The sequence below is a fragment of the Halichoerus grypus genome, chromosome 11, assembly GCF_964656455.1.
Source record: "Halichoerus grypus chromosome 11, mHalGry1.hap1.1, whole genome shotgun sequence".
Lineage (NCBI taxonomy): Eukaryota > Metazoa > Chordata > Mammalia > Carnivora > Phocidae > Halichoerus > Halichoerus grypus.
The window spans coordinates 55939948-55961401 of NC_135722.1; the positions used below are offsets into that span (position 1 = coordinate 55939948).

Genomic DNA, 21454 nt, shown 5'->3' on the forward strand with positions numbered 1-21454 from the left:
AATATAGTATCATTTGATGATAGGTCAGTGTTCAGTGATGCTAAATCAAGTAAAAGCCATGAGGACCAGACTGTACAAAGTGAGGACAGAAGGACTGTGGCTATTCTGAGATGCAAAAACCTCAGAGGAAGTTAAATAAAAATCACTGCCAATACCCAGCATCAAAACGCACTCCTGATGTCCAGCATATTAATAGCACTAATGTATTTATAAATTCCTTTGGGTCTTTCAGTATCATCAATGATTTTCTAAGAGGTAGAATGCTACACATTTAACAGGGAAGAAAAGATCCGCAGCAGGCTAATTTGTCGCTTCCCAGGAGACCAGAATAATTTATGTTAGTCCTGCACTAAGTAACATTAATTCTGTATATCTTCCTGTCTTTGGAGAACAGGCTAAGTAAACTAGGGCCGAGTTAGCAGAAACACCAATTATCTAGGATACTTCGGGACTATCTGCAAACCAGTGACAAATATACCATTTCTTGTCTTTAATCACACAGAAAGTACTTTTCAGTCAAGGTGGTTCCGTGATTTCACCAGCTCCAAAATCCAAGGATCCCTACCAGAGTATTAAATAAACCTCTAGGCCTCAGCACCAACCCCTCCCACCCCTGCAAGCTCTAATAAATCCCAAAGCTATCCACATCCCCACAGACTCACAGATTTTGTGTGCTCTGGGCGTGGAGCAATCACTGGAGGTGGGGTAGCATCATCATCATCATCTTCATCTTCCGAAACTGGTGGCACTGCAGGGGTCTCAGACACCGTCTTCACATTCTGTACAGCAGAGAAAAGCCAGTTTCATCAGGTCCAGCTTGACATGACGCTTAAGCTACCAGGATCGCCAATCCCCAGAAGAAATCTCATCCTGACACCCCTCCTCAAACCCACATCATCCTCTAAACTCTCCACCTTTGTGTACCAGTCCCAGGAACTTGGTCAGCTTCCCTCTCTTCTTTTAGCCTCTACTATCCACTCAGTCCCTTGGGGGCTTCCTTCTCCTACCAACAGCCTAGTTGTGAACTGGGAAGCAAGCTTACAGATTCTCTATTTGCCTTCCCTAGTCCAAACTCTGAAGACAAACTCACAGTTCTTTCTTATTCATTGAATTTCACTCTCCACACTTAACAGGTAATAAAGTACAAAATGTGGTAAAGTGATTAAAAGTTCGAAATTTTACAAAGTTTATCATTATAATTCCTTACTTCTTTCCGATATGGTAAATGGAGTCCAGACAGGCTTTTGCCTCTCCTTTTCCTTTCCTTACCAAAACCTACTGGACCCATTATGTCATCAGGTACCCTTGCCTCAACCTGAAGATACAGAATATCAGGAGCCCCTTGCCTCAAGAGGACAGTGAGTTTCTCCCCAGACTGGATGCTATACATTTCACTAAGCTTTTGCCCTGAGAATGAACCTACCACTACTAATTGAATCCGCTATAATCTCAGCAACTTGATTTCTCTATGCAAACTGTAACAAACCTGGGCCAAGAGCGGCAGGTTTTAGGGCAGGTCCACTCAAAAAAATATCATACCATTACTGTTTACCACACAGATTCAAGAGCCAGAGTAGCTCCAAAACATGAGATTTCTGACAGAGATTAAATGATTACAGCATAGGACGAGAGAGGCAATAGGAATCTTTTAATATATATTGGCATAATTCAACTGTTTTAGATATTTTCAGAGCACCCATTTTTGTGCTCAGTAAGATACTGTGATGGATACTGTTGACAGAGGTACAAAGATGAAAAAGATGGTCCTTGTCCTAAAGCAGCTCATTGTCTGGTATGGGAGACAGAGAGAGGGTGAACTCCCCTCCTGCCTGCCTTTGGGGGCCTCTGGAGAGAGGAAAGTCAGAAGTCAGAATGACAGTAGCTTAGTGAGGGAACTTACCTAGTGGAATACTAGACAAGAACTCCCGTTGGGGAGACTGGTATTTACCACATTTGACATACTAAGAAAAGGAAAACTGGCAATCTTATAGATTCTAACAGGATCACTGGTGCAGGGCATAACTTAAAAACTGCCAGTGCCAGCTGTATGTAAGCAACTAGCTTTGGTGACCACGGGCACTTAGTCTATCCTCTTGGTCTCAAGTTCCATCAGTTGAGGAATGTGGAGGAAGAGGAGTGGTATAATTTGAGGGGTGACCTTAATTAAGTCACTTCCAGTTCTAAAATCCAGTAGAGGTCTTTCCCTGTCAAAGTACATATTTTGGTATTTTTCTGCTCTAATTTCTTTTCTCCCCACTATTCCACCCAACAAAATTTAACTAAAAAACCCAAAATGGGAACAAAGTTACTCAGCAGCCTCTTCATAATCAGGTGGCCCTGGGGCTCCCCAATGTACACTGTAAACAGTTTAACAGGTATGTTTGCTTCCTAAAACTCTGCAGAAAAGGGGATTTCATCACTTTCCACTGCAACACCTTTTGTTTTCCACAGGTGAGGGCTTTGAGTGGTAATATTAACAACTACTAGAATCAAGAGATATAAGATTTTATCCCATATTTTTACTTCTTATCCTTGTGTCCTTAGGCAAAGCTGTCCTACCCTAAGCCACAAGTTTCTCATCTATAAAATGGGGATAATGACACCTCAGAGGGCCAATGAAGGATGAAATGAAGTGATGTGGGCATAAATACACTTTGTAAATAAGTGCTAAGGAGCTAGAAAGATGCAAGGAATCAATTAAGTTATCATTATGTCTAATAACCATAAACCTCTTTTTAAAAGCCAGTGACTTCAACTCATGTATTCATTCACTGTGTACCAGGCTCTATTCTAGCCTCTGAGGCTATACTAAAGAACAAAATAGATACAGTCCCTGATCCTGTGCTTGCATTTTAGAAGAAAATACAGTCAAAATTAATTACCAAAGTGCCAGGTAGTAATAAGATTTACACATGAGAGTAGTAATTGGTTAGGAGTGGGTAAATATTACTTTAGATAGAGTAGTCATGGAAAAGGGCTCTCTAATGAGAAGTCATATAAGCAGTGGCCTGAAGGAATTGAGAGAGCAAGCCATGGGACTCTCTGAGAAAAGAATATTCATGGCAGGTGGAAGAAGTACAAAGATCCTGAGATGCAAACATGCTTGGTGTGTTCCAATACTTCTGGGAGGCCTACTTATGTTGCTAAGAAACACTGATGATATAAAAACTGCTGAACTCTGGATAAAAGCAGTAGGAACCTCTGACTTCTGGCCCAGAGCTGCTTCCGTCCATCCCACCCCAGCTCTGTCAGAGTGCGGGTTCTTCCAGGATAAGGCAGGCTCTAACGACATCATCCAAGAGGGCTCACTTTCATCTGGAGCAGTGGGCAATGCCCAGGTCTAGTGGTGCTGTCAGTGGAAATGACCTCCCAGAGGGGTTTGCAAAAGAGGCCAACTGCTCAGATCTGCTAGCCTGAGAATGTAGTTCTGGATAGGGCAAACAAATTTCTGGCTGGGGCTGTTCAAAGGCACAGCAGACACAAGAGAGGCCTCTCACTAGTCTTACAAGCTTAGCTGTGTGCATATACATTAAAGATTCAAAAGAGCCAAGCAGAAAGTAAAAGCCAAAACAGACCTCAAAGAGATCTCAATAATTAACAGAATTAGAATAAAAATTAGCAAAGTCACAGAAAATTTGAACAATACTATCAATCAATTCAACCTAACTGACATATACAGGACATTCTACCCAAGATCTGCAGAAGACACATTCTTTTTAACCACATACAGATCATTCTTCAGGACGGACCATATGCTAGGCCACAAAATACATCATAATAAATTTAAAAGGATTAAAAACACATAAAATGTATTCTTTGACACCATGGAATTAAATTAGAGGTCAACAACAGGAAAGACATTTCTACAAAGACATAAACAAATGGCCAATAAACACATGAAAAGACGCTCAACATCATTACCCATTGAGAAACGCAAACCAAAACCACAATGAGATACCACTTCACGCCCACTAAAATGGCTATAATCAAACAACAGAGAATAACAAATGTGGGGGAAGATACAGAGAAATTGGAACCCTCCAAATAGCTTGTAGGAGTGCAAAATGGTGCAGCCACGGTGGAAAACAGCCTGGCAGTTCCTCAAAAGGTTAAACACAGAGCTACCATATGACCTGGCAATTCCACTCCTGGGTATATACCCAAGAGAAGTGAAAATATACAGCCACACAAAATTCATACATGAATGAGCATTATTTATAGCCAAAAAGTAGAAACAACCGAAATGCCCATCAACTGATGAATGGATTAAAAACATAGTATATCAGGAGTGCCTGGGTGGTTCAGACAGTTAAGCATCTGACTTCAGCTCAGGTCATGATCCCGGGGTCCTGGGATTAAGCCCTGTGCTGGGCTCCCTGCTCAGCAGGGAGTCTGCTTCTCCCTCTCCCTCTACCTGCCCCCCAACCCCCACTCATGCTCTTGCTTTTTCTCTGTCTCAAATGAATAAATTAAAAATCTTTTTTAAAAATGTAGTATATCGGGTGCCTGGGTGGCTCAGTCGTTAAGCGTCTGCCTTCGGCTCAGGTCATGATCCCAGGGTCCTGGGATCGAGCCCCACATCGGGCTCCCTGCTCAGCCAGGAGCCTGCTTCTCCCTCTCCCACTCCCCTGCTTGTGTTCCCTCTCTTGTGGTGTCTCTCTCTGTCAAATAAATAAATAAAATCTTTAAAAAAAAAATGTAGTATATCGATACAATGGAATATTATTAGGATATAAAAAGGAATCAAGTACTGATACATGTTACAACATGGATGAACCTTGCAAACTTTATGCTAAGCAAAAAACTAGACACATGTTGCATGAACATTTATATAAAATGTCTAGAAGGACAAATTTGAACAGACAGAAAGAAGATGCAGTGGTTTTCTAGGGCTGGGCATGGGAGTTTGAATGAACTGTTAAAGGAAACAAGGGAACTTTTCAAGGTGATGAGAATGCTCTAAAAGTAGACTGTGGTGATGGCTGAACAAGTCTAAACATTTAATAAAACCACTGCATTGTATCCTTTGGATAAATATGTAGGTATACAAACATCGTGATGTACATGTACACCAAAGTTTACAGCAGCACATGTACACCAAAGTTTATAGCAGCAATGTCCAAAATATGAAAGAGCCCAGATGTCCACTGACGGATGGGTAAAGAAGATGTGGTATACATATACAATGGAATATTACTCAGCCATCAAAAAGAATGAAATCTTGCAGTTTGCAACGACAGCAAGATGGAACTAGAGAGTATTATGCTAAGTGAAATAAGTCAGCCAGAGAAAGAAATATACTGTATAATTTCATTCATACATGGAATTTAAGAAACAAAACAGATGAACATAGGAGAAGGGAAGGAAAAATAAAATAAGATGAAAACAGAAAGGGATACAAACCATGAGAGATTCTTAACTATAGGAAACAAACTGAGGGTTGCTGGAGGGGAGATGGGCGGGGGGCTGGGGTGACCGGCATTAAGGAGGGCACGTGAGGTAATGAGCACTGGGTACTCTAGGCAACTTATGAATCACGAAATTCTACCCCTGAAACTAATAAAATACAGTATATGTTAACTAAATTGAATTTAATTAAAAAAAAAACCCACTGCATTGTATAATCAGTATGGGTGAATTTCATGGTATGTAAATAATGCCTCAATAAAGCTGCTTATAAAAATTTTAAATTATATGTAAAATAAGTAGGTTCTCATTATAAATTTTAAATAATCTAGAAATATAAGGAGTTAAAAGTGAACAGTCCACAGGAACAAATGCTTGGTAAAGATGGCAAATTGAACATAGGCATCTACATCTTGAAATCTCACTAGAACTATAATAAAGAAACGGTCTTTTCAAGGAATTAAACCCCAAAGAATGCGGAGAACAGCAGAGAAGGCAAGAGCAGTAAAAAAAAAAAAAAAAAAAGAGCCAATGACGGATGAGCAGTAACTGATTCAAGGAGGCTTAATTCAAAGCTGAAAACCAATCCATTTATCTATGCAGCAGAATCCTCAAAAGGCACAGGAACTGGTAGCACCATATACTTCTGAAACTGGAGATGAAGTGCAGGGGAAAGGGAGAGTCCTAAAGGCAGATTCAGTGACAGTTATGTAAGATGCAGTTAGATCCCTAAATCTCTTCCCCTACTCTACACCACCGTGCGGTTGCCCTCCCCATCCCTAGCAGAAAACTGGAGGTCTAGTCTCTGGAAGGTAAAACACATCATTTCTGGATTAGGGATGTTAGGCACAGTAAAATATAAGAGTATCATATTAAAAACAGGGTAATTAAGAGAATATACTGAATGCTGAGACACCCACCCTTCTTCCCTTCCTAGGCTCCTAGAATACTAGGAGTCAAACTCTTATTCTCAATGCAGAAGATTAGAAGATCCTTCTCTGGATCTCACCAGCCTAAGTTCTAAAGATAAAATACAGGAGGTTTCACCAAATGGTCCAAGCTGAATTATTCTATAGTGATACAAACAAAATACTAGATTATAGCAATGACTGCACAACTCTAAAAATTTATTAAATTACTTTTAAAAGCATACATTTTACAACTGTATACTTACAATTCAATGCCACAACCAATGAGCTTAAACTTCTATTAAGGACTTTAGTAACCCAATCATAAATATGGGCATGTCCCCAAGGATTACCAAATATCCATGGGATACCTCTAATATAAAAGGAGGAAACCAAAATGAATGGGGAAAAAGGACACCTGGAAAAAACAAACTAGACAGGGAGAAGAAAACATTAAAAAAAAAAAAAAGCCTATCATTCATTGCAGGGATATGCACAGATACCAATTCTGGAAACAAGAATAGGATACCCTAATTTTTTAAAAAGTGAAAATAAAAGAGCTCTTGGAAATTCAGCATGAAAACAGAAATTAAAAATTCAATAGACAGGGGCGCCTGGGTGGCTCAGTCGTTAAGCATCTGCCTTCGGCTCAGGTCATGATCCCAGGGTCCTGGATTGAGCCCTGCATCAGGCTCCCTGCTCAGCGGGAAGCCTGCTTCTCCCTCTCCCAATCCCCCTGCTTGTGTTCCCTCTCGTGCTGGGTCTCTCTCTGTCAAAATAAATAAATAAAATCTTTAAAAAAAAAATTCAATAGACAGATTGAAAGATGAAGTTGGGGAAGTCTCCCAAAAGCAGAACAAAAATCAAGGCAAGAGAAATAGTGAAAATATAAGAAAAATGGAGAAATCAGCCCAGGAGGTCCAAAATCTAAATAACAGGAGTTCCAGAAAGAGGAAGCAAAGAAATCATCAGAGAAATAAGTCAAGCAAATTTCCTAGAACTGAAGGCTTGAATTTCCAAGGTTTAAAGAGTCCACAAATCCCCTTGCAAAATAAATAGATGAATATAAGGATATAAATATGAAATTTCAAAGCCATGGTGACAAAAGATGCCACAAGCTTTTCAGGTGAAAAAAAAAATAGGTCAGATACAAAGAAGCAGGAATAAAATAACTTCAGACATCAATAGCCAAAGCTGAATGCTAGATGACAAAAGTGCAATATTTTCCAAATACTGATGGAAAATTGTTTTCAATCTAGAACTCCAGACTCAGCCAAAGAATCAATCAAATCTGAGGGCAGAACAGACATGCTCCATTTCAAGACTTGGAAGGCATTAAAATATTTACTCCCCATTTACTTTCTCAAAGCTACTGGAAGATGAGCTCCACCAAACTGCAAAACTAAACCAAAAATGAGGAAGGCACAACACAAAGAAAACAGCAGCGCCAACACAGAAATGCAAAGGGATCGGCAAGACAATGGTTAAGAGAGATCCCAGAACAACAACTGTTAATTACAAGCATTCTAATCCTATTTGACTTTTTCATCTAATACTTGGGTAAAAATAATTTTAAGGGAATATTTTTAATCACCATCAACTCGCCTAATGGATAATTACTGCTATTATTTGTTAGCCTGTCAGAGATTATCTGTGGGTGGTCCATCTGTATCTTTGTATGTCTTCATTTTGACCTCATGCATTCTTGAATGTTAGTTTGATGAGGCACAGAATTCTTGGTTCTAAATAATTTTTCTCATACCTCTGAAGATACTGCTCCTTTGCCCACTATTGCTAATGAGGAACATTAGGTGTATATTCTCTTTGAAAGGTCTGAAGATCTTTCTCTTTATCTTTGGGTCTCTGCAGTTACCTGACTTGATAACCGGTATGCCCTTTCATCTGAAGAGTCATGCTTTTCTTTAACTGAGGGATTTTTCTTCTATTATTCCTTTGATTATTTTTTCCACTTTAGTGCCCCAGTTCTCTAATTCTTTTTGAATCTCCTTAAGTAAACCCCTGTGTCCCTTATTCCCCTATTTTCCCACTGTTTTTATATTTTGTGTCATATTATTCACTCTTACATGCATTTTTTAATCCTTCCGAATTTATTTCTTTAATCACATTTTTCATTTCTAAGAAATCTTTTTCATCCTCTGGTCTAATTGCAGTTTTGTTTTTGTGGATGCAACATCACATAAAGCCACTGTGAATATATCATATATTTTTAAAGGGGTGCCTGGGTGGCTCAGTCGTTAAGCATCTGCCTTTGGCTTGGGTCATGATCCCAGGGTCCTGGGAACGAGCCTGGCGTCAGGCTCCCTGCTCAGCAGGAAGCCTGCTTCTCCCTCTCCCACTCCCCCTGCTTGTACTCCCTCGCTGTCTCTCTGTGTCAAATAAATAAATAAAATCTTTAAAAAAAAATTCTTTGAATTATCTATTTGCTCTGGGGTCAATTTTACTTTTTTTATCTGATTCTTCTCTTTAATGCTTATCTAAATACTTGAGGATCCTGGGCTATCCATTCATACTTCTAAGTGAAGAACTAGATTCATTAGTAGTATATAAGTAGCATGAGCTTCTTCTGCAGTTGTGTCTGTTTCTCCACTGTCCCCTCTTTGAATGGGAGGTCTAATGAAGTCTATATGTGAGTTATGGAGTCTGTATGTGGTTGATTGCAGGCATCACTTTAGGGCGTGTTGACATAGAAGAACATGTAGGGTTGAGATTCCTTTCCTTCCAGTTATCAAAAGTATGAGAAATTTACTCTTGGGATGGAGAAATTTAATGTATTTTCTTCCACTGCAGACCTACTCTTCCTTTTCTCTTTCTTCATACCTGTTGTAGAGATCTGTAGTTAACTCAGGTTCTGCTCTGCTTCTCTCTCAAGCACCTATACCCACAGCACGAGTTCTCAAGTAGGCAGTTTACTTTCTTTAGAAAATTATCTAGCTTAAGCTTAGAATCAAAATTCTGCTACCTTTTGCTCACTGTAAGATGAAGACTGCCCTTGCTGTCTCAAATGCAAAATTTTAAATAATTCACCCCTGAAGATGATCCAGGACTCCTTTCTGCTTATTACATACTCTCTCAGCTACTCTCATCTTCCCAGGAGTTTTCTCTTCCACATATTTTAAGCTGTGGTTTCTTCTGTTCTCATCAATCTGATCTTTGCTTTATATCTTCTATGAATTTCTGACAATGGTTTATTTATGTCCTGTTTTTGTTTCGGACCACTGCTTTGTATTTTTTTTAATAGATCTTTTCTGAAATTAAGAAATTTGGGATAGCAAGAGAGATAGAGACATGAATTCATTCTAGTACCCTGATCCAATTTCCAGAGGAATCTTTCTAAAATGTGAGTTTAGACTAAAATGTGTGAGTTTGTTTCTCCACTGTTCCCTCTCCTGAGCTGTATCAATCTCCTATATAAAAGATTTCCTTAGCTCCAGCACACAGTTCTAGGTCTTTGGCTTGACATGATGGATCCTTAACTTGGCTTTTATTCATGGTATCTCAGACAAGAAAGCATTTCCCTTTTATCTGCCTGGTATCATTACCTGTGTTTACCTGACAAGATATTATGAATCCCTGTTTACATGTTCTGATTCCTCACTAAATTGTTAAATCAAGAGCAAAGACCTTACCAGTCCCTGACTCCCCAACACTCAAAGAACCTATCACATAACAGCTGTTCGTTTTATAAATGAGAATTCAGGCACTAAAATCCTGTAGAATCTGAGAGCCAGACCTCAAACCAATAAGCCATAAGTAACAGAATTTTAGTGCTAGAAGGAATCTTAAAGACCATGTTTTTTAAATGAACAAATCATTAGGACTAACAACTCTGAAAACTTCCCTGCACTACCAGGCAGAATAAATCACTCTATCAAATATGACCCCCATCACACATTATTCATACCTCTCTTGCAGCCCTCATTCCTCTAGTCTGCTGTTAATTTTTTTCCTCAAGGACTAAGATAGTGCATATTCATTTTTGTTTCACCAACACCTGGGTACAAAGAAGGTGCTAGGTAAGTATTTATAGTATGAATCAATAAATGAATGCTTAGGAATATGGAATTTTGTACTAGTTTCTACTCCTAATTTATTCAAGGGTAGAGAGCAAGTCACTTAATCTCTGAATCTCAATTTCTTAATCTGTGTTATGGGAATAACAATCCCATCCAATTATTTCACAAATCAAGTACGATGATCTGTACGAAAGCAATATGGAAAATAATGATATGCTACCACAATGCAAACCATAATCCCCCAGGTAAAACTAGTAAGGAAATATAGAATACTGAACCACAGGGGAAAATGTTATGAATTAGGGGATAAAATGTCCTTGATAGCCTGAGTGGTTTTAACTGTAGATACTAAACCAGGTTTTTACCAAGCAGGTGTTATCCTCTCTGCCATATGGCATGAGCCCCAGGGCTCCTCCTCCTCATGAACGAACAACATAGCTATGGCTTTACTGTAGTCTCCTTTATAACACCTCTCTAACATCATCTTTCTCAGTTCCCTGCCACAGTGAAAAGTATCCTGGACTGGGCTCAGAAGACCCTAGTTCTAATCTGGTTCTGCCACCATCACTAATTATGAGTCTTCAAGAAAGTCTGTTTTCTACCTGTGAAATGGGAATGGATAATGCTTTCTTCACAAGGTAACTATGAGGACTAACCATACTAACCATAAATAGTTATTAGCATGGTGCCTGGCATACACTGACACCTCAATAAATGATAGCTGTCACTCCTGTAAAAGCATAAACACATTGAGCCACAAAGCACAGCTCAGCTTTGTTTAGACTCCTTCTTCAATAATTTACTGTTCAATAATGGGGAGAAACTCCCAAAGATCGGAACACTTACAAATTCTTTTCCCTCCTTTAATTACATCTCTTTCATTTGATGAAAGAATGAACCAGGGGAAAGCAATGCAGACTGGGAACCAGATACCTATTGCCATTAACCCATCTCTATTTCAGTGTTATTATCCCTAAAACAAGGATAATAACCCACCTCATTAAACTCCTGTGAGGATTAAAAGACATAGCGAATAAGAAAGGACTCAGTATGTTACAAAGGCCCTGGACATGTGAACATTTTTTATGATTGATAGGATGTAAATGACTCAAAGTAAACCAATCCCTATGGCTGGAAGCATGGATTAAAGTATTCTGATGGCGACTCAGTATTGTGTTAGAACTTACCATTCCCCTGTTTAAAATTCTTTAATAGCTTCTCATTACCTTTAAGATAAGGATAAAACTTCTACATGATCTGACCTGCCACCATTCCTCCTCATCACCCACCTCTCGTCCATTCACACTTCACATTCCAATCATAACAAGCTACTTGCAGTTCCCTATAAAAGCATACCTTGTGAACCTCCTTGTCTTTGCACATGCTATTTATTTTCTCTTTGTCTCGAATATCCTCATTTCTCCTTAATTCTTGCCCTAGATAACAAACTCCTCAACTCAGACTCTACCATCAAGAAGTTTTCTCTTATACATCCAACCTTTTATTCAGTAAATGGTTATCTGCCAGATGCCATGGATACAGCAATTAACAAATCAGACATAGCCCCTGGCTTCATGAAGCTTTAGCACACTCTACTGTAACCGCCTGTGCCTTCATGTTGCTCATAAGACTGGGAGACTCTTAGGAGTTGGGACAATGTCTGATTCATTTCTATATTGTCATTTCTCCATACAGGACCTGGCATAGAGTGGGGGTTCTGTAAAAATTTAATAAATCAATATGACAAAACCACGTTTGTACAAGAGAAAGCATCAGGTGTAAAGAAAGAATTGCAGTATTCTCTTATACATATCAGAACTTACTATTTAAAAGACCCTTTCAAACACCAACATCTCATTTTATCTGCTCTGAAAAAGGGAATTTGTAAGTTGAGAGGGCAGAGACCTTTGCGGTCATCTAGCTTTTTAAATTTTAATTCCAGTATAGGTAACATACAGTGTTCTATTAGTTCTAGGTGTACAATACAGTGATGGAGCAACGCTATGCATCACACAGTGCTCATCACAAGTGCCCTCCTTAATCCCCATCCCCTGTTTCACCCATCCTCCACCCACCTCCCCTCTGGTAACCATCAGTTTGTTCTCTATAGTTAAGAGACCTTGGTTTCTCTCTTTTTTTCCTTTGTTCATTTGTTTTGTTTCTTAAATGCCACACACAAGTGAAATCATATGGTATTTGTCTTTGTCTGACTTATTTCACTTAGCATGATACTTTCTAGCACCACCCATGTTGTGGCAAGTGGCAAGATTTTATTCTTTTTTATAGCTGAATAATATTCCATTATATATAAATATAGAACATATATTTAAAAAAATATATACACACACACACACACACCCCCCACTTCTTTATCAATTCATCTATCAATGGACCCTTGGGCGGCTTCCATAATTTGGCTATTGTAAATAATGCTGCTATAAACATAGGGGTGCATATATCCTTTTGAATTCATGTTTTTGTATTCTTTGGGTAAATACCCAGCAATGGAATTACTGGATCGTAGGGCAGTTCTATTTTTAAAGTTTTGAGGATGGGGTAATCTAGCTTTACTTTCCAGCCAATTCATCAGTGATTCCTATACTACGCGTTCAAGTGACAGGGCATTCACTACAGTGTCATAGAACAGAATGAATGACCTTAAATGAACAGAATCTGCTCCCTTCAACAACTAGTCCTAATTCTGGTTTTGTAGACCCTACCAACAAAAAAGAGGGAATTCTCTTCTAAATTCGGGTATTTGAAGACATGTCCAGGTAAGGGAAAGTGTATCATCCTATTTTATTGATAAAAAAACTAAAGTTCAGAAAAGCAAATTGGCTTGCCCAAGGTTCAAAGCTACAAATGAAAACCTGAGTCTAGATGTCAGTTCTGGTTCCAAGGTTAGGATATCTGGAACACTAAAAAATTAAATCCAGAAGGGATACCTACTGTTTATTAAGTCCAATTCCTTTACTGTATAGATAAGAACTATGAGGGCCGGCGGGTGGGGGGCATGAAGTGACCAAGATGAGTGTCTCCCAGTCCAGGCTCTCCATCTACCACACTGTCCTGATCCCTAACTACCTGGCCTGCCTGTATCAAAATAAAGAAAATAAAGACTTACCAAAGTGTTAGAAGAATTATAATCCTCAGCTGATTTATCTGCAAAGGGAAAAAGACATGGGACTCAGTCAGTAAATAATTACAATTAATCCATTCTTGAGAGCTAAGGAAGCCTATCCAGTCAAGCACTTGCCAGGCTCAAAGAATAATAGTAATATTACTGGTACTATGGGCCTGACACCACACTAAAGCACATTATACACATTACCTCCTTTAATCCTCACTACAGCTCTGAATACTATTATTATGTCTACTTTTATAGATTTGGAAACTGAGGTTCAGAAAAGTTAAGTAATTTGCCCAGGGTACACACAGGTTAAACAGGGGTCAACATTTGAATCCTAGTCTAATCCTAAATACTATGATAGAACTGTATCCACATCATCAACTACATCATCATCAGGTCTCAATGGTCAAGGAAATTTCTTCTCCCTAAGAGAAAGGGAAAGAATTCATGTCGTGAGCTATCCATGACAAATCATGACCAGCTTGTGGCTTCAGCTTTTAAAAAAGGATCCACGTCTATTTCCTACAGGGAAAGAAAATTTCAGGTTTAGGAAAAGAGAAGCATTAATCATGTCAAGTCTAACTTAAGGCAGGGTCTTATTTCTTTTTTTTTTTTTTTTTAAAGATTTTATTTATTTATTTATTTGAGAGAGAGAGAGAGAGAGAGAGAGAAACAGCATGAGAGGGGATAGGGTCAGAGGGAGAAGCAGGCTCCCTGCCGAGCTGGGAGCCCGATGTGGGACTCGATCCTAGGACTCCGGGATCATGACCTGAGCCGAAGGCAGTCGCTTAACCAACTGAGCCACCCAGGCGCCCCCAGGCAGGGTCTTATTTCTAAGAATAGATTCAAACTTCCTCAATGAGGCAATTATCACATTTCATTGATTTTGAAATATAAATTTTTTCACATTAACATCTCTGAAAGAGAGATGTGTCCTACAATCAAAGGCATTTCATGGTTTAATTGGCAACTTTTTCTTCTTTAGTGGTATATAAAATAATGGTGCAGCTTACAATTAATGATATATTTAATAAAATATGAAACACAGACTCAATGGAGATCTTAGCAAGAAAATAAGTTTAAAAGCCAAATACCATGTTTGGTTTTACACTTTAATTTTACAGACCTAAGAAGAAGCTGACTTCAACACCAATGGAATTAAGGAGGAGAAATGTATTCTACCAAATCCAACATATTCCTCCCCAAGAACCAAGTCCAGAGAATGTCCAAGATCCCAATTCCATCATATAAGAAAGTGTCAGGTACAGCTTCTTTGATCCTATGACAAATCATGAACCCACAAGCTGTGACAATATATTCTTTAAAAAAACCCTGAGGGGCGCCTGGGTGGCTCAGTTGGTTAAGCGACTGCCTTCGGCTCGGGTCATGATCCTGGAGTCCCGGGATCGAGTCTGCTTCTCCCTCTGATCCTTCCCCCTCTCATGCTCTCTCTCTCTCTGTCTCATTCTCTCTCAAATAAATAAATAAAATCTTTAAAAAAATTAAAAAAAAATAAAAAAAAATAAAAAAAATAAAAAAACCCTGAATCGCCAACTGTACCCTGGAGAAATTAATTCAGGATATACTTTAAACATAATTCCATCACATATCAGTTGATTCACCCTGAGTAAGTCACTCAGTTTCTCTAAGCCTAATTAATTTCTCCAAGTCTGTGAAATGGGGATAATAGTCCTTGCTATACCAACCCCCCAACGCTGTCATGAGGATCAATGAGATAATTCATGTGCAAGCATACAAACTGAGGTAGTATTCTCAGAATCAATAGTATGAGAAGAAGGGAAACAGGAAAAGGAGAGAGATGGCATGAAAAATAAACTGTGCCAGGGGTGCCTGGGTGGCTCAGTCGGTTAAGCGTCTGCCTTCGGCTCAGGTCCTGATACCAGGATCCTGCAATTGAGCCCCGTGTCAGATGACTCCCTGCTCAGAGGGAAGTCTGCTTCTCCCTCTCCCTCTGCTTCCCTCTCCCTCTGCCTCCCTCTCCTTCTGTCTGCCGCTCCCCTTGCTTGTGCACACTCTTGCTCTCTCTCTGTCAAATAAATAACATCTTTTTAAAAAATAAATTAAATAAAAATAAATTGTGCCAAATATACAATTTTGCCTGGAATTAGCCCTGGACTTCAACTTCTAAAAAACTAAAAATTCTGCACTTGCGTGTGCACACACACACATATACACATGTGCACAGCTTTATACACACAGAAGGAGATGTATAAACACACATCTATACATTCTACACATATACAGTGTTATTCATATATGCATGCACAGATGATCATATATACCTTTATCTTAATGTGTGTATCTATACACAGGTTAATTCATGAATACTTAAGTGGACTTTAATTCCAAACATATGCAAACCCACAGAGCTGTGCTTCCATATACATATCTGGTACTTGTACACATCTACACACATGTACACATAAACAGAGATTCTTCCAAAGACTTCGCTGCTGAGGTTTTCAAAGCCAGCTTCTAATCGGACGTCCATGACAAATGTCTTAAAACACAAGCTCTAATCTCCTGACTAGAAAACTCTCCCACCCAACACCCCTCAACCCCAATTCCTCCTTGGCACCCAGTCTCTCAATGGGAGAAGTGAGGCAGAGCCAGAGGGGCCAGGCGTGAGGAAGGAAATACTGCTGGGAACATGCATGACCCTCTCCTGGGTACCACCACAGCAGCATGGGCTAAGCTGCAGTTTGTCATTCTCACCATCTGTGCCCTTTGATACAAGCCAGATACTTGCTGGGGAAAGCATCCTTCAAAATTAGCTAATTCATCCTGGTTCTCACCTTCTCCAACAATATTGCTCTTTGAAAGAGACAGCATGAATACTGGAAAGAGCACCAGACTTGGAGTTAAGAGACCAGCTCTGCCACCAATTAAGCCATATTAGAAAGGCCTTTTTTGGCTTTAGTGTTTGTAAAACAAGGGGGAATGGGAGCAGTATATACTGAGGATATGTCTTGCTCTAACATTCTAAGATGCCACTATAAAAGGCAAGTTTCTAGAAATGTAGGCCTTCTGATTACTTATCTTGGAAAAGAAAAATCTCCCTGCTATGGAAGGAGGTGCTCCAAATAGAGTTACTAGAAGCAAGTAGTAAACTCAAAAGGTGCTGGTCTGGGAATTAGGAGACATGGATTCTAATCCCAATTCTGCCATTAAAAGCAGTCTGAAAAACACAGCCCATTACAGAGAGGGTACATCTAAAGTACATTTATTATTAGTGGCTTGTTTTACATTTGACTGATAAAAATTAATTCCTTGAGGAAGAACTTAGGCTTACCTACTTAAAAGATACACATCAAATGTGTTATTAAATAACTTAATGATATTAAAATTAAAAATGATAATGATAGCTACATTTCCATGGTGCTGTTTTACAACCTATAAAGAACTTTCATATCAATGAGTTCATTTATTCTTCACTACAATCTCTTGAGACAGGAATTATTATCCCCATTTTGAGGCTCAATATGTATGTGTCATGCTACTTTTTAAAAATGTGCAGTTTCAGAGCAAAGACCCATCACTTTGGCTCTCAAATTCCAAAATCCCACCTTAAAGTACCATCCCCACTCTTTCCAATACTTTTCTTCCCTTACCCCACACCAACAGGCACGTGGAGCTTTTCCACCCAGACTAAAACCCCCCCTTTTTTCCCCTAGACTGCTCTGAATTCAATCCCCATACCTGTAAAGCTCATGTACTTCTGGCTGTTGGAGGTCTTCTTTGAGTTATAAAATTCCAATACATCCAGAACAGCCTGTGGGTTTTTCTTCTGCTCTGACTTAGTGATATTTGATGTCTGAAGCAGGCGAGCCCATTGCTCTGGCATCCCCTATAAGAGAGACATACAATGTTATCAGGAAGGCACAGTCAAAGGAGATCCTGAAGGAGAAACTCTGATACCTGCTGGCAGTTAAAGACAGGTTTAGTCATTCTTTCTCTCTATACCCTCAGAGCTCTATACAAGCCTTTTTTATAGTACCTATCTCATTATATTAGTCATTTCTTGAGGTGTTTGCTCTTTCACTAAGCTATTCCTCCTTCAGAACAGGAACCATGTATGATTTGTCTCTATATTATCAGTGTCCCGTGCAAAGCCTACTGCCAAGGAGCCACTTAACAGAGGTCTAGTTAAGGAATGCAGATCCAAAGCCTTCTCTGGTACAGTTTTGGAGGTGAAGAAAATGTCCCTCTCATGAATGTAAGAAGACAGCAATGAGGGTCTCAGGCTAAGACAGAGGCATCAGGAATACCAAGGGGAAAAAAATGAATCTAACAGTGCATAGTCAGAGCTCTCAAAGACCAAAGGCCCTTCTGTGACCCAGGACTTACTGTAAACTCCCCTGTGACAGCATCAAAACCAACATGAATTGTATGCTCAAAATCTGAAGGAAGAGAAATCTCTGGCCGTTCCTTCTCCTTCTTTTTATTTGCTGCAAGAGAAACAGGGAAAAGGAAATCAAAAACAAGGACATTACATTTTTTGGCTCATTGAACTCTTCGTTGAGCTGTGGGTTGAGCTTTTGGCTAAGCCCTAGCACCTAAGGCTAAGGGCTGTCTACTTCACAGAAGTATTGACAAGCCAAATGCCAGAGACTTAGATTGGAATAAGTGCTCAAAGCATGATTAAAGAACTTAAATCTTTTGTTGAATTAAAGTAAGGGAGGGAAAGAAAGAATATTCCTCAGAGTTTAAAGTCCTGGCTCTACCACTAATGAGCCATTTGATCTAGGGTGAGTCACTTCCTTTTTCTGAACCCTGGTTTCCCCATCTACAAAAAAGAGAAGGCTCGGGTGGGTAAATGGTCTCTAAAGATCCTTCCAGCTCTGACATCCTACATTATATGAGTTTCTATGACCTACATCCTACTGGTTTGGTATTTGATTATGGACTGCTTTACGGTTCTCTAAATTTAGAGAATTTTAGATCTGGATGTTATTTTAATAATATAAATCACTAATATTTTGTCAGATGCTTGCCAGACAATGGTTCTAGTTCTATACATGTATGAATTCACTTTGCCTCATGGCAACCTTATCAGTTAGATACTATCTTCCTTATTTTGCAGGTAAAGAAACTGAAGCATAGAGATTAAGCTATTTGTTCAAGATCACGTGGTTAGTAACTGGCAGCATCCAGACACAAACCCAGGCAGTCTGGCCAGAGCCTGAGCTCAAAGCCACTATGCTACACTGCCCCCCAGGCTAGGACCTTAAAGGATCATTCAGACCAAATACTTGTAAATTCAGACAAATACTCTCCCATCAAGGGTCTTGAGTAAAATAGATGTTCACTAAGGTCCTGCTTCCCGGCAGAAAAAGTTTCATTTAAGGAATTGTAGTGCTAAAGTAAAGTACTCTTTTTTTTTTTTAAAGATTTTATTTATTTATTTGAGAGAGAGAGAATGAGAGAGAGAGAGCACATGAGAGGGGGGAGGGTTAGAGGGAGAAGCAGACTCCCTGCCAAGCAGGGAGCCCGATGCGGGACTCAATCCAGGGACTCCAGGATCATGACCTGAGCCGAAGGCAGTCGCTTAACCATAAAGTAAAGTACCCTTGTCAGGGGTTCAATTATGTCCCCCAAAATTCATATGTCCTAACTCCAAGTAGCTCAGAACGTGACCTTATTTGGAAATAGGGTCATTGCAGATATAATTAGTTATGATTAGGTTGTACTGGAGCAGGGTGCACCCCTAATCCAGTTAAGACTGGTGTCCTTATAGGGCGCCTGGGTGGCTCAGTTGGTTAAGCGACTGCCTTCGGCTCAGGTCATGATCCTGGAGTCCCGGGATCGAGTCCCGCATCGGGCTCCCTGCTCGGCAGGGAGTCTGCTTCTCCCTCTGACCCTCCTCCCTCTCATGCTCTCTGTCTCTCATTCTCTCTCTCTCAAATAAATAAATAAATAAATCTTTAAAAAAAAAAAAAAAAAGACTGGTGTCCTTATAAAAATAAGAAATTTGGAGACAGATGCACACAAGGAGAATACCATATGAAGATGAAGAAAGATGTCAGAGTGATGCTTCTTCAAGTCTAGAAACACCAAAGATCGCCAGCAAACCACCAGAAGCTAAGGAAGAGACATGGAACAGATTTCATCCTTCACAAGAAAACAACCCTGCAGACCACTTCATCTTGGAATTCTAGCCTCCAGAACTGAAACAATAAATTTCTGTTGTTTAAGCCGCCTAGCTTGTGGTATTTAGTTAAAGAAGCTCTATAAATATAACCCTCTTCCAGCTTAAAGGAGTTTCAAGGTCTTGGTATCAAGCGAGACCTCAGCAGGCATCTGCAAATGCAATCCCACTGAAACAGGCTTAAATACCTTCCAAGGCTCAGCCAGATAATCTTCCTTCCTAAATGGGGACCTACAAAGCCCAGATTTTAAACATCTGTAGAAACCCTCCTTATTTCTCCACCCAAGGCTCCTCCTCCTTCAATGTTCTAGGGAGGAGGCCATCTGGTCTAAACTCCCAGGGAACTCCTACACACACCTGGGGGAAGTGGGGTCAGAGGCTAACTGCAAAAGCTACTATTTATTGAGCTCTTACCATGTGCCAGCATGTGCTATGAATTTTATATGTATCATATCACCAAATACTCATACAACCCTGCAAAACAAATATTAACATCTGCATTTTATAGGTAAGGAAACATAAGTATTTCTTTTTAATAATTTGCTTGATCATTCCCAAGTTTCAGTGACAAGTCTATCCTAAAAGTATTAGACATTGGCCATCTAGGCTCACAGGCCTGAAAGGCAAGACCACAATATCCCCTCTTTAAGGCAAGTCATCAAGGAAAGCCCAGGAGCCCTAAGTCTCTGGTCTTCCCCAATAAATGGTGCTGGGAAGACTGGACAGCTATGTTCTTTCATAAAAGAATGAAACTGGACCACTTCTAACCCCATACACAAAAATAAACTCAAAATGGATTAGACCTAAATGTAAGAGCTGAAACTACAAAAATCCTAGAAGACAGCACAGGCAGCAATTTCTCTGACACTGGCTGTAGAAGGTTTTCCAACATTTTCCCTTGTCTCCTAAGGAAGGGAAACAAAAGCACAAATAAACTATCAGGATTACAGCAAAATAAAAAGCTTTTGTACAGCAAAGAAAACCATCAACAAAAAGGTAACCTACTGAATAGGAGAAGATATTTGCAAATGATATATCCAATAAGACGTTAACATCTAAAACATACAAAGAACTTATACAACTCAACACCAAAAATAACCAATCTGATTAAAAAATGGGCAGAGGATGCAAATAGTCATTTTCCCAAAGAAGACATCCAGATGGCCAAAAGACATATGAAAAAATACTCAACATCACTAATCATTAGGGAAATGCAAATCAAAACCACAATGAGATATCACCTCATACCCATCAGAATGGCTAAAATAAAAAACACAAGAAATAACAAGTGTTGGGGGGATGTGGAGGAAAAGGAAACCTCGTACACTGTTGGTGGGAATGTAAATTGGTACAGCAATGTGGAAAACAGTAAAGAGGTTCCTTAAAAGAAATTATCATATGATCCAGTAATCCCACTACTGGGTATTTACCTAAAGAAAACAAAAACACTAATTTGCATAGATACATGCACCCCTATATTTATTAGCATTATTTACAACAGCCAAGATATGGAAGCAGCCTAATTGTCCATTGATAGACAAATAGATAAGGAAGACGTGGGTGTTTACATACATACACACACACACACACACACACACAGAGGAATACTTGAAGCCATAAAAAAGGGATGAGATAGTACCATTTGCGACAACACGGATGGATTAGAGGATATTATGCTAAGTGAAATAAGTCAGTCTGGAAAAGACAGATACCATATGATTCCACTCATATGTGGAATCTAAAAAAAAATGAATACACAAACAAACAAAAAGCAGAATCAAACCTATAATTAAAAAAAGAACAAACT

General features: G+C 39.4%; 1 protein-coding gene across 6 annotated transcripts in view; it reads right to left on the minus strand.

Moving 5' to 3' along the window:
* PAK1 (p21 (RAC1) activated kinase 1) overlaps positions 1-21454 on the minus strand; it is a 145563-nt gene that overhangs the window by 31551 nt on the left and 92558 nt on the right. For all 6 annotated transcript variants that reach the window (XM_036073007.2, XM_078058582.1, XM_036073006.2 and 3 more), the window contains 4 exons: positions 17847-17947; positions 17199-17346; positions 13473-13510; positions 663-779 (listed from right to left, as the gene is read on the minus strand). In XM_036073007.2, the coding sequence (XP_035928900.1) occupies positions 663-779; positions 13473-13510; positions 17199-17346; positions 17847-17947 (404 nt within the window). The remainder of the gene's footprint in view (positions 1-662; positions 780-13472; positions 13511-17198; positions 17347-17846; positions 17948-21454) is intronic.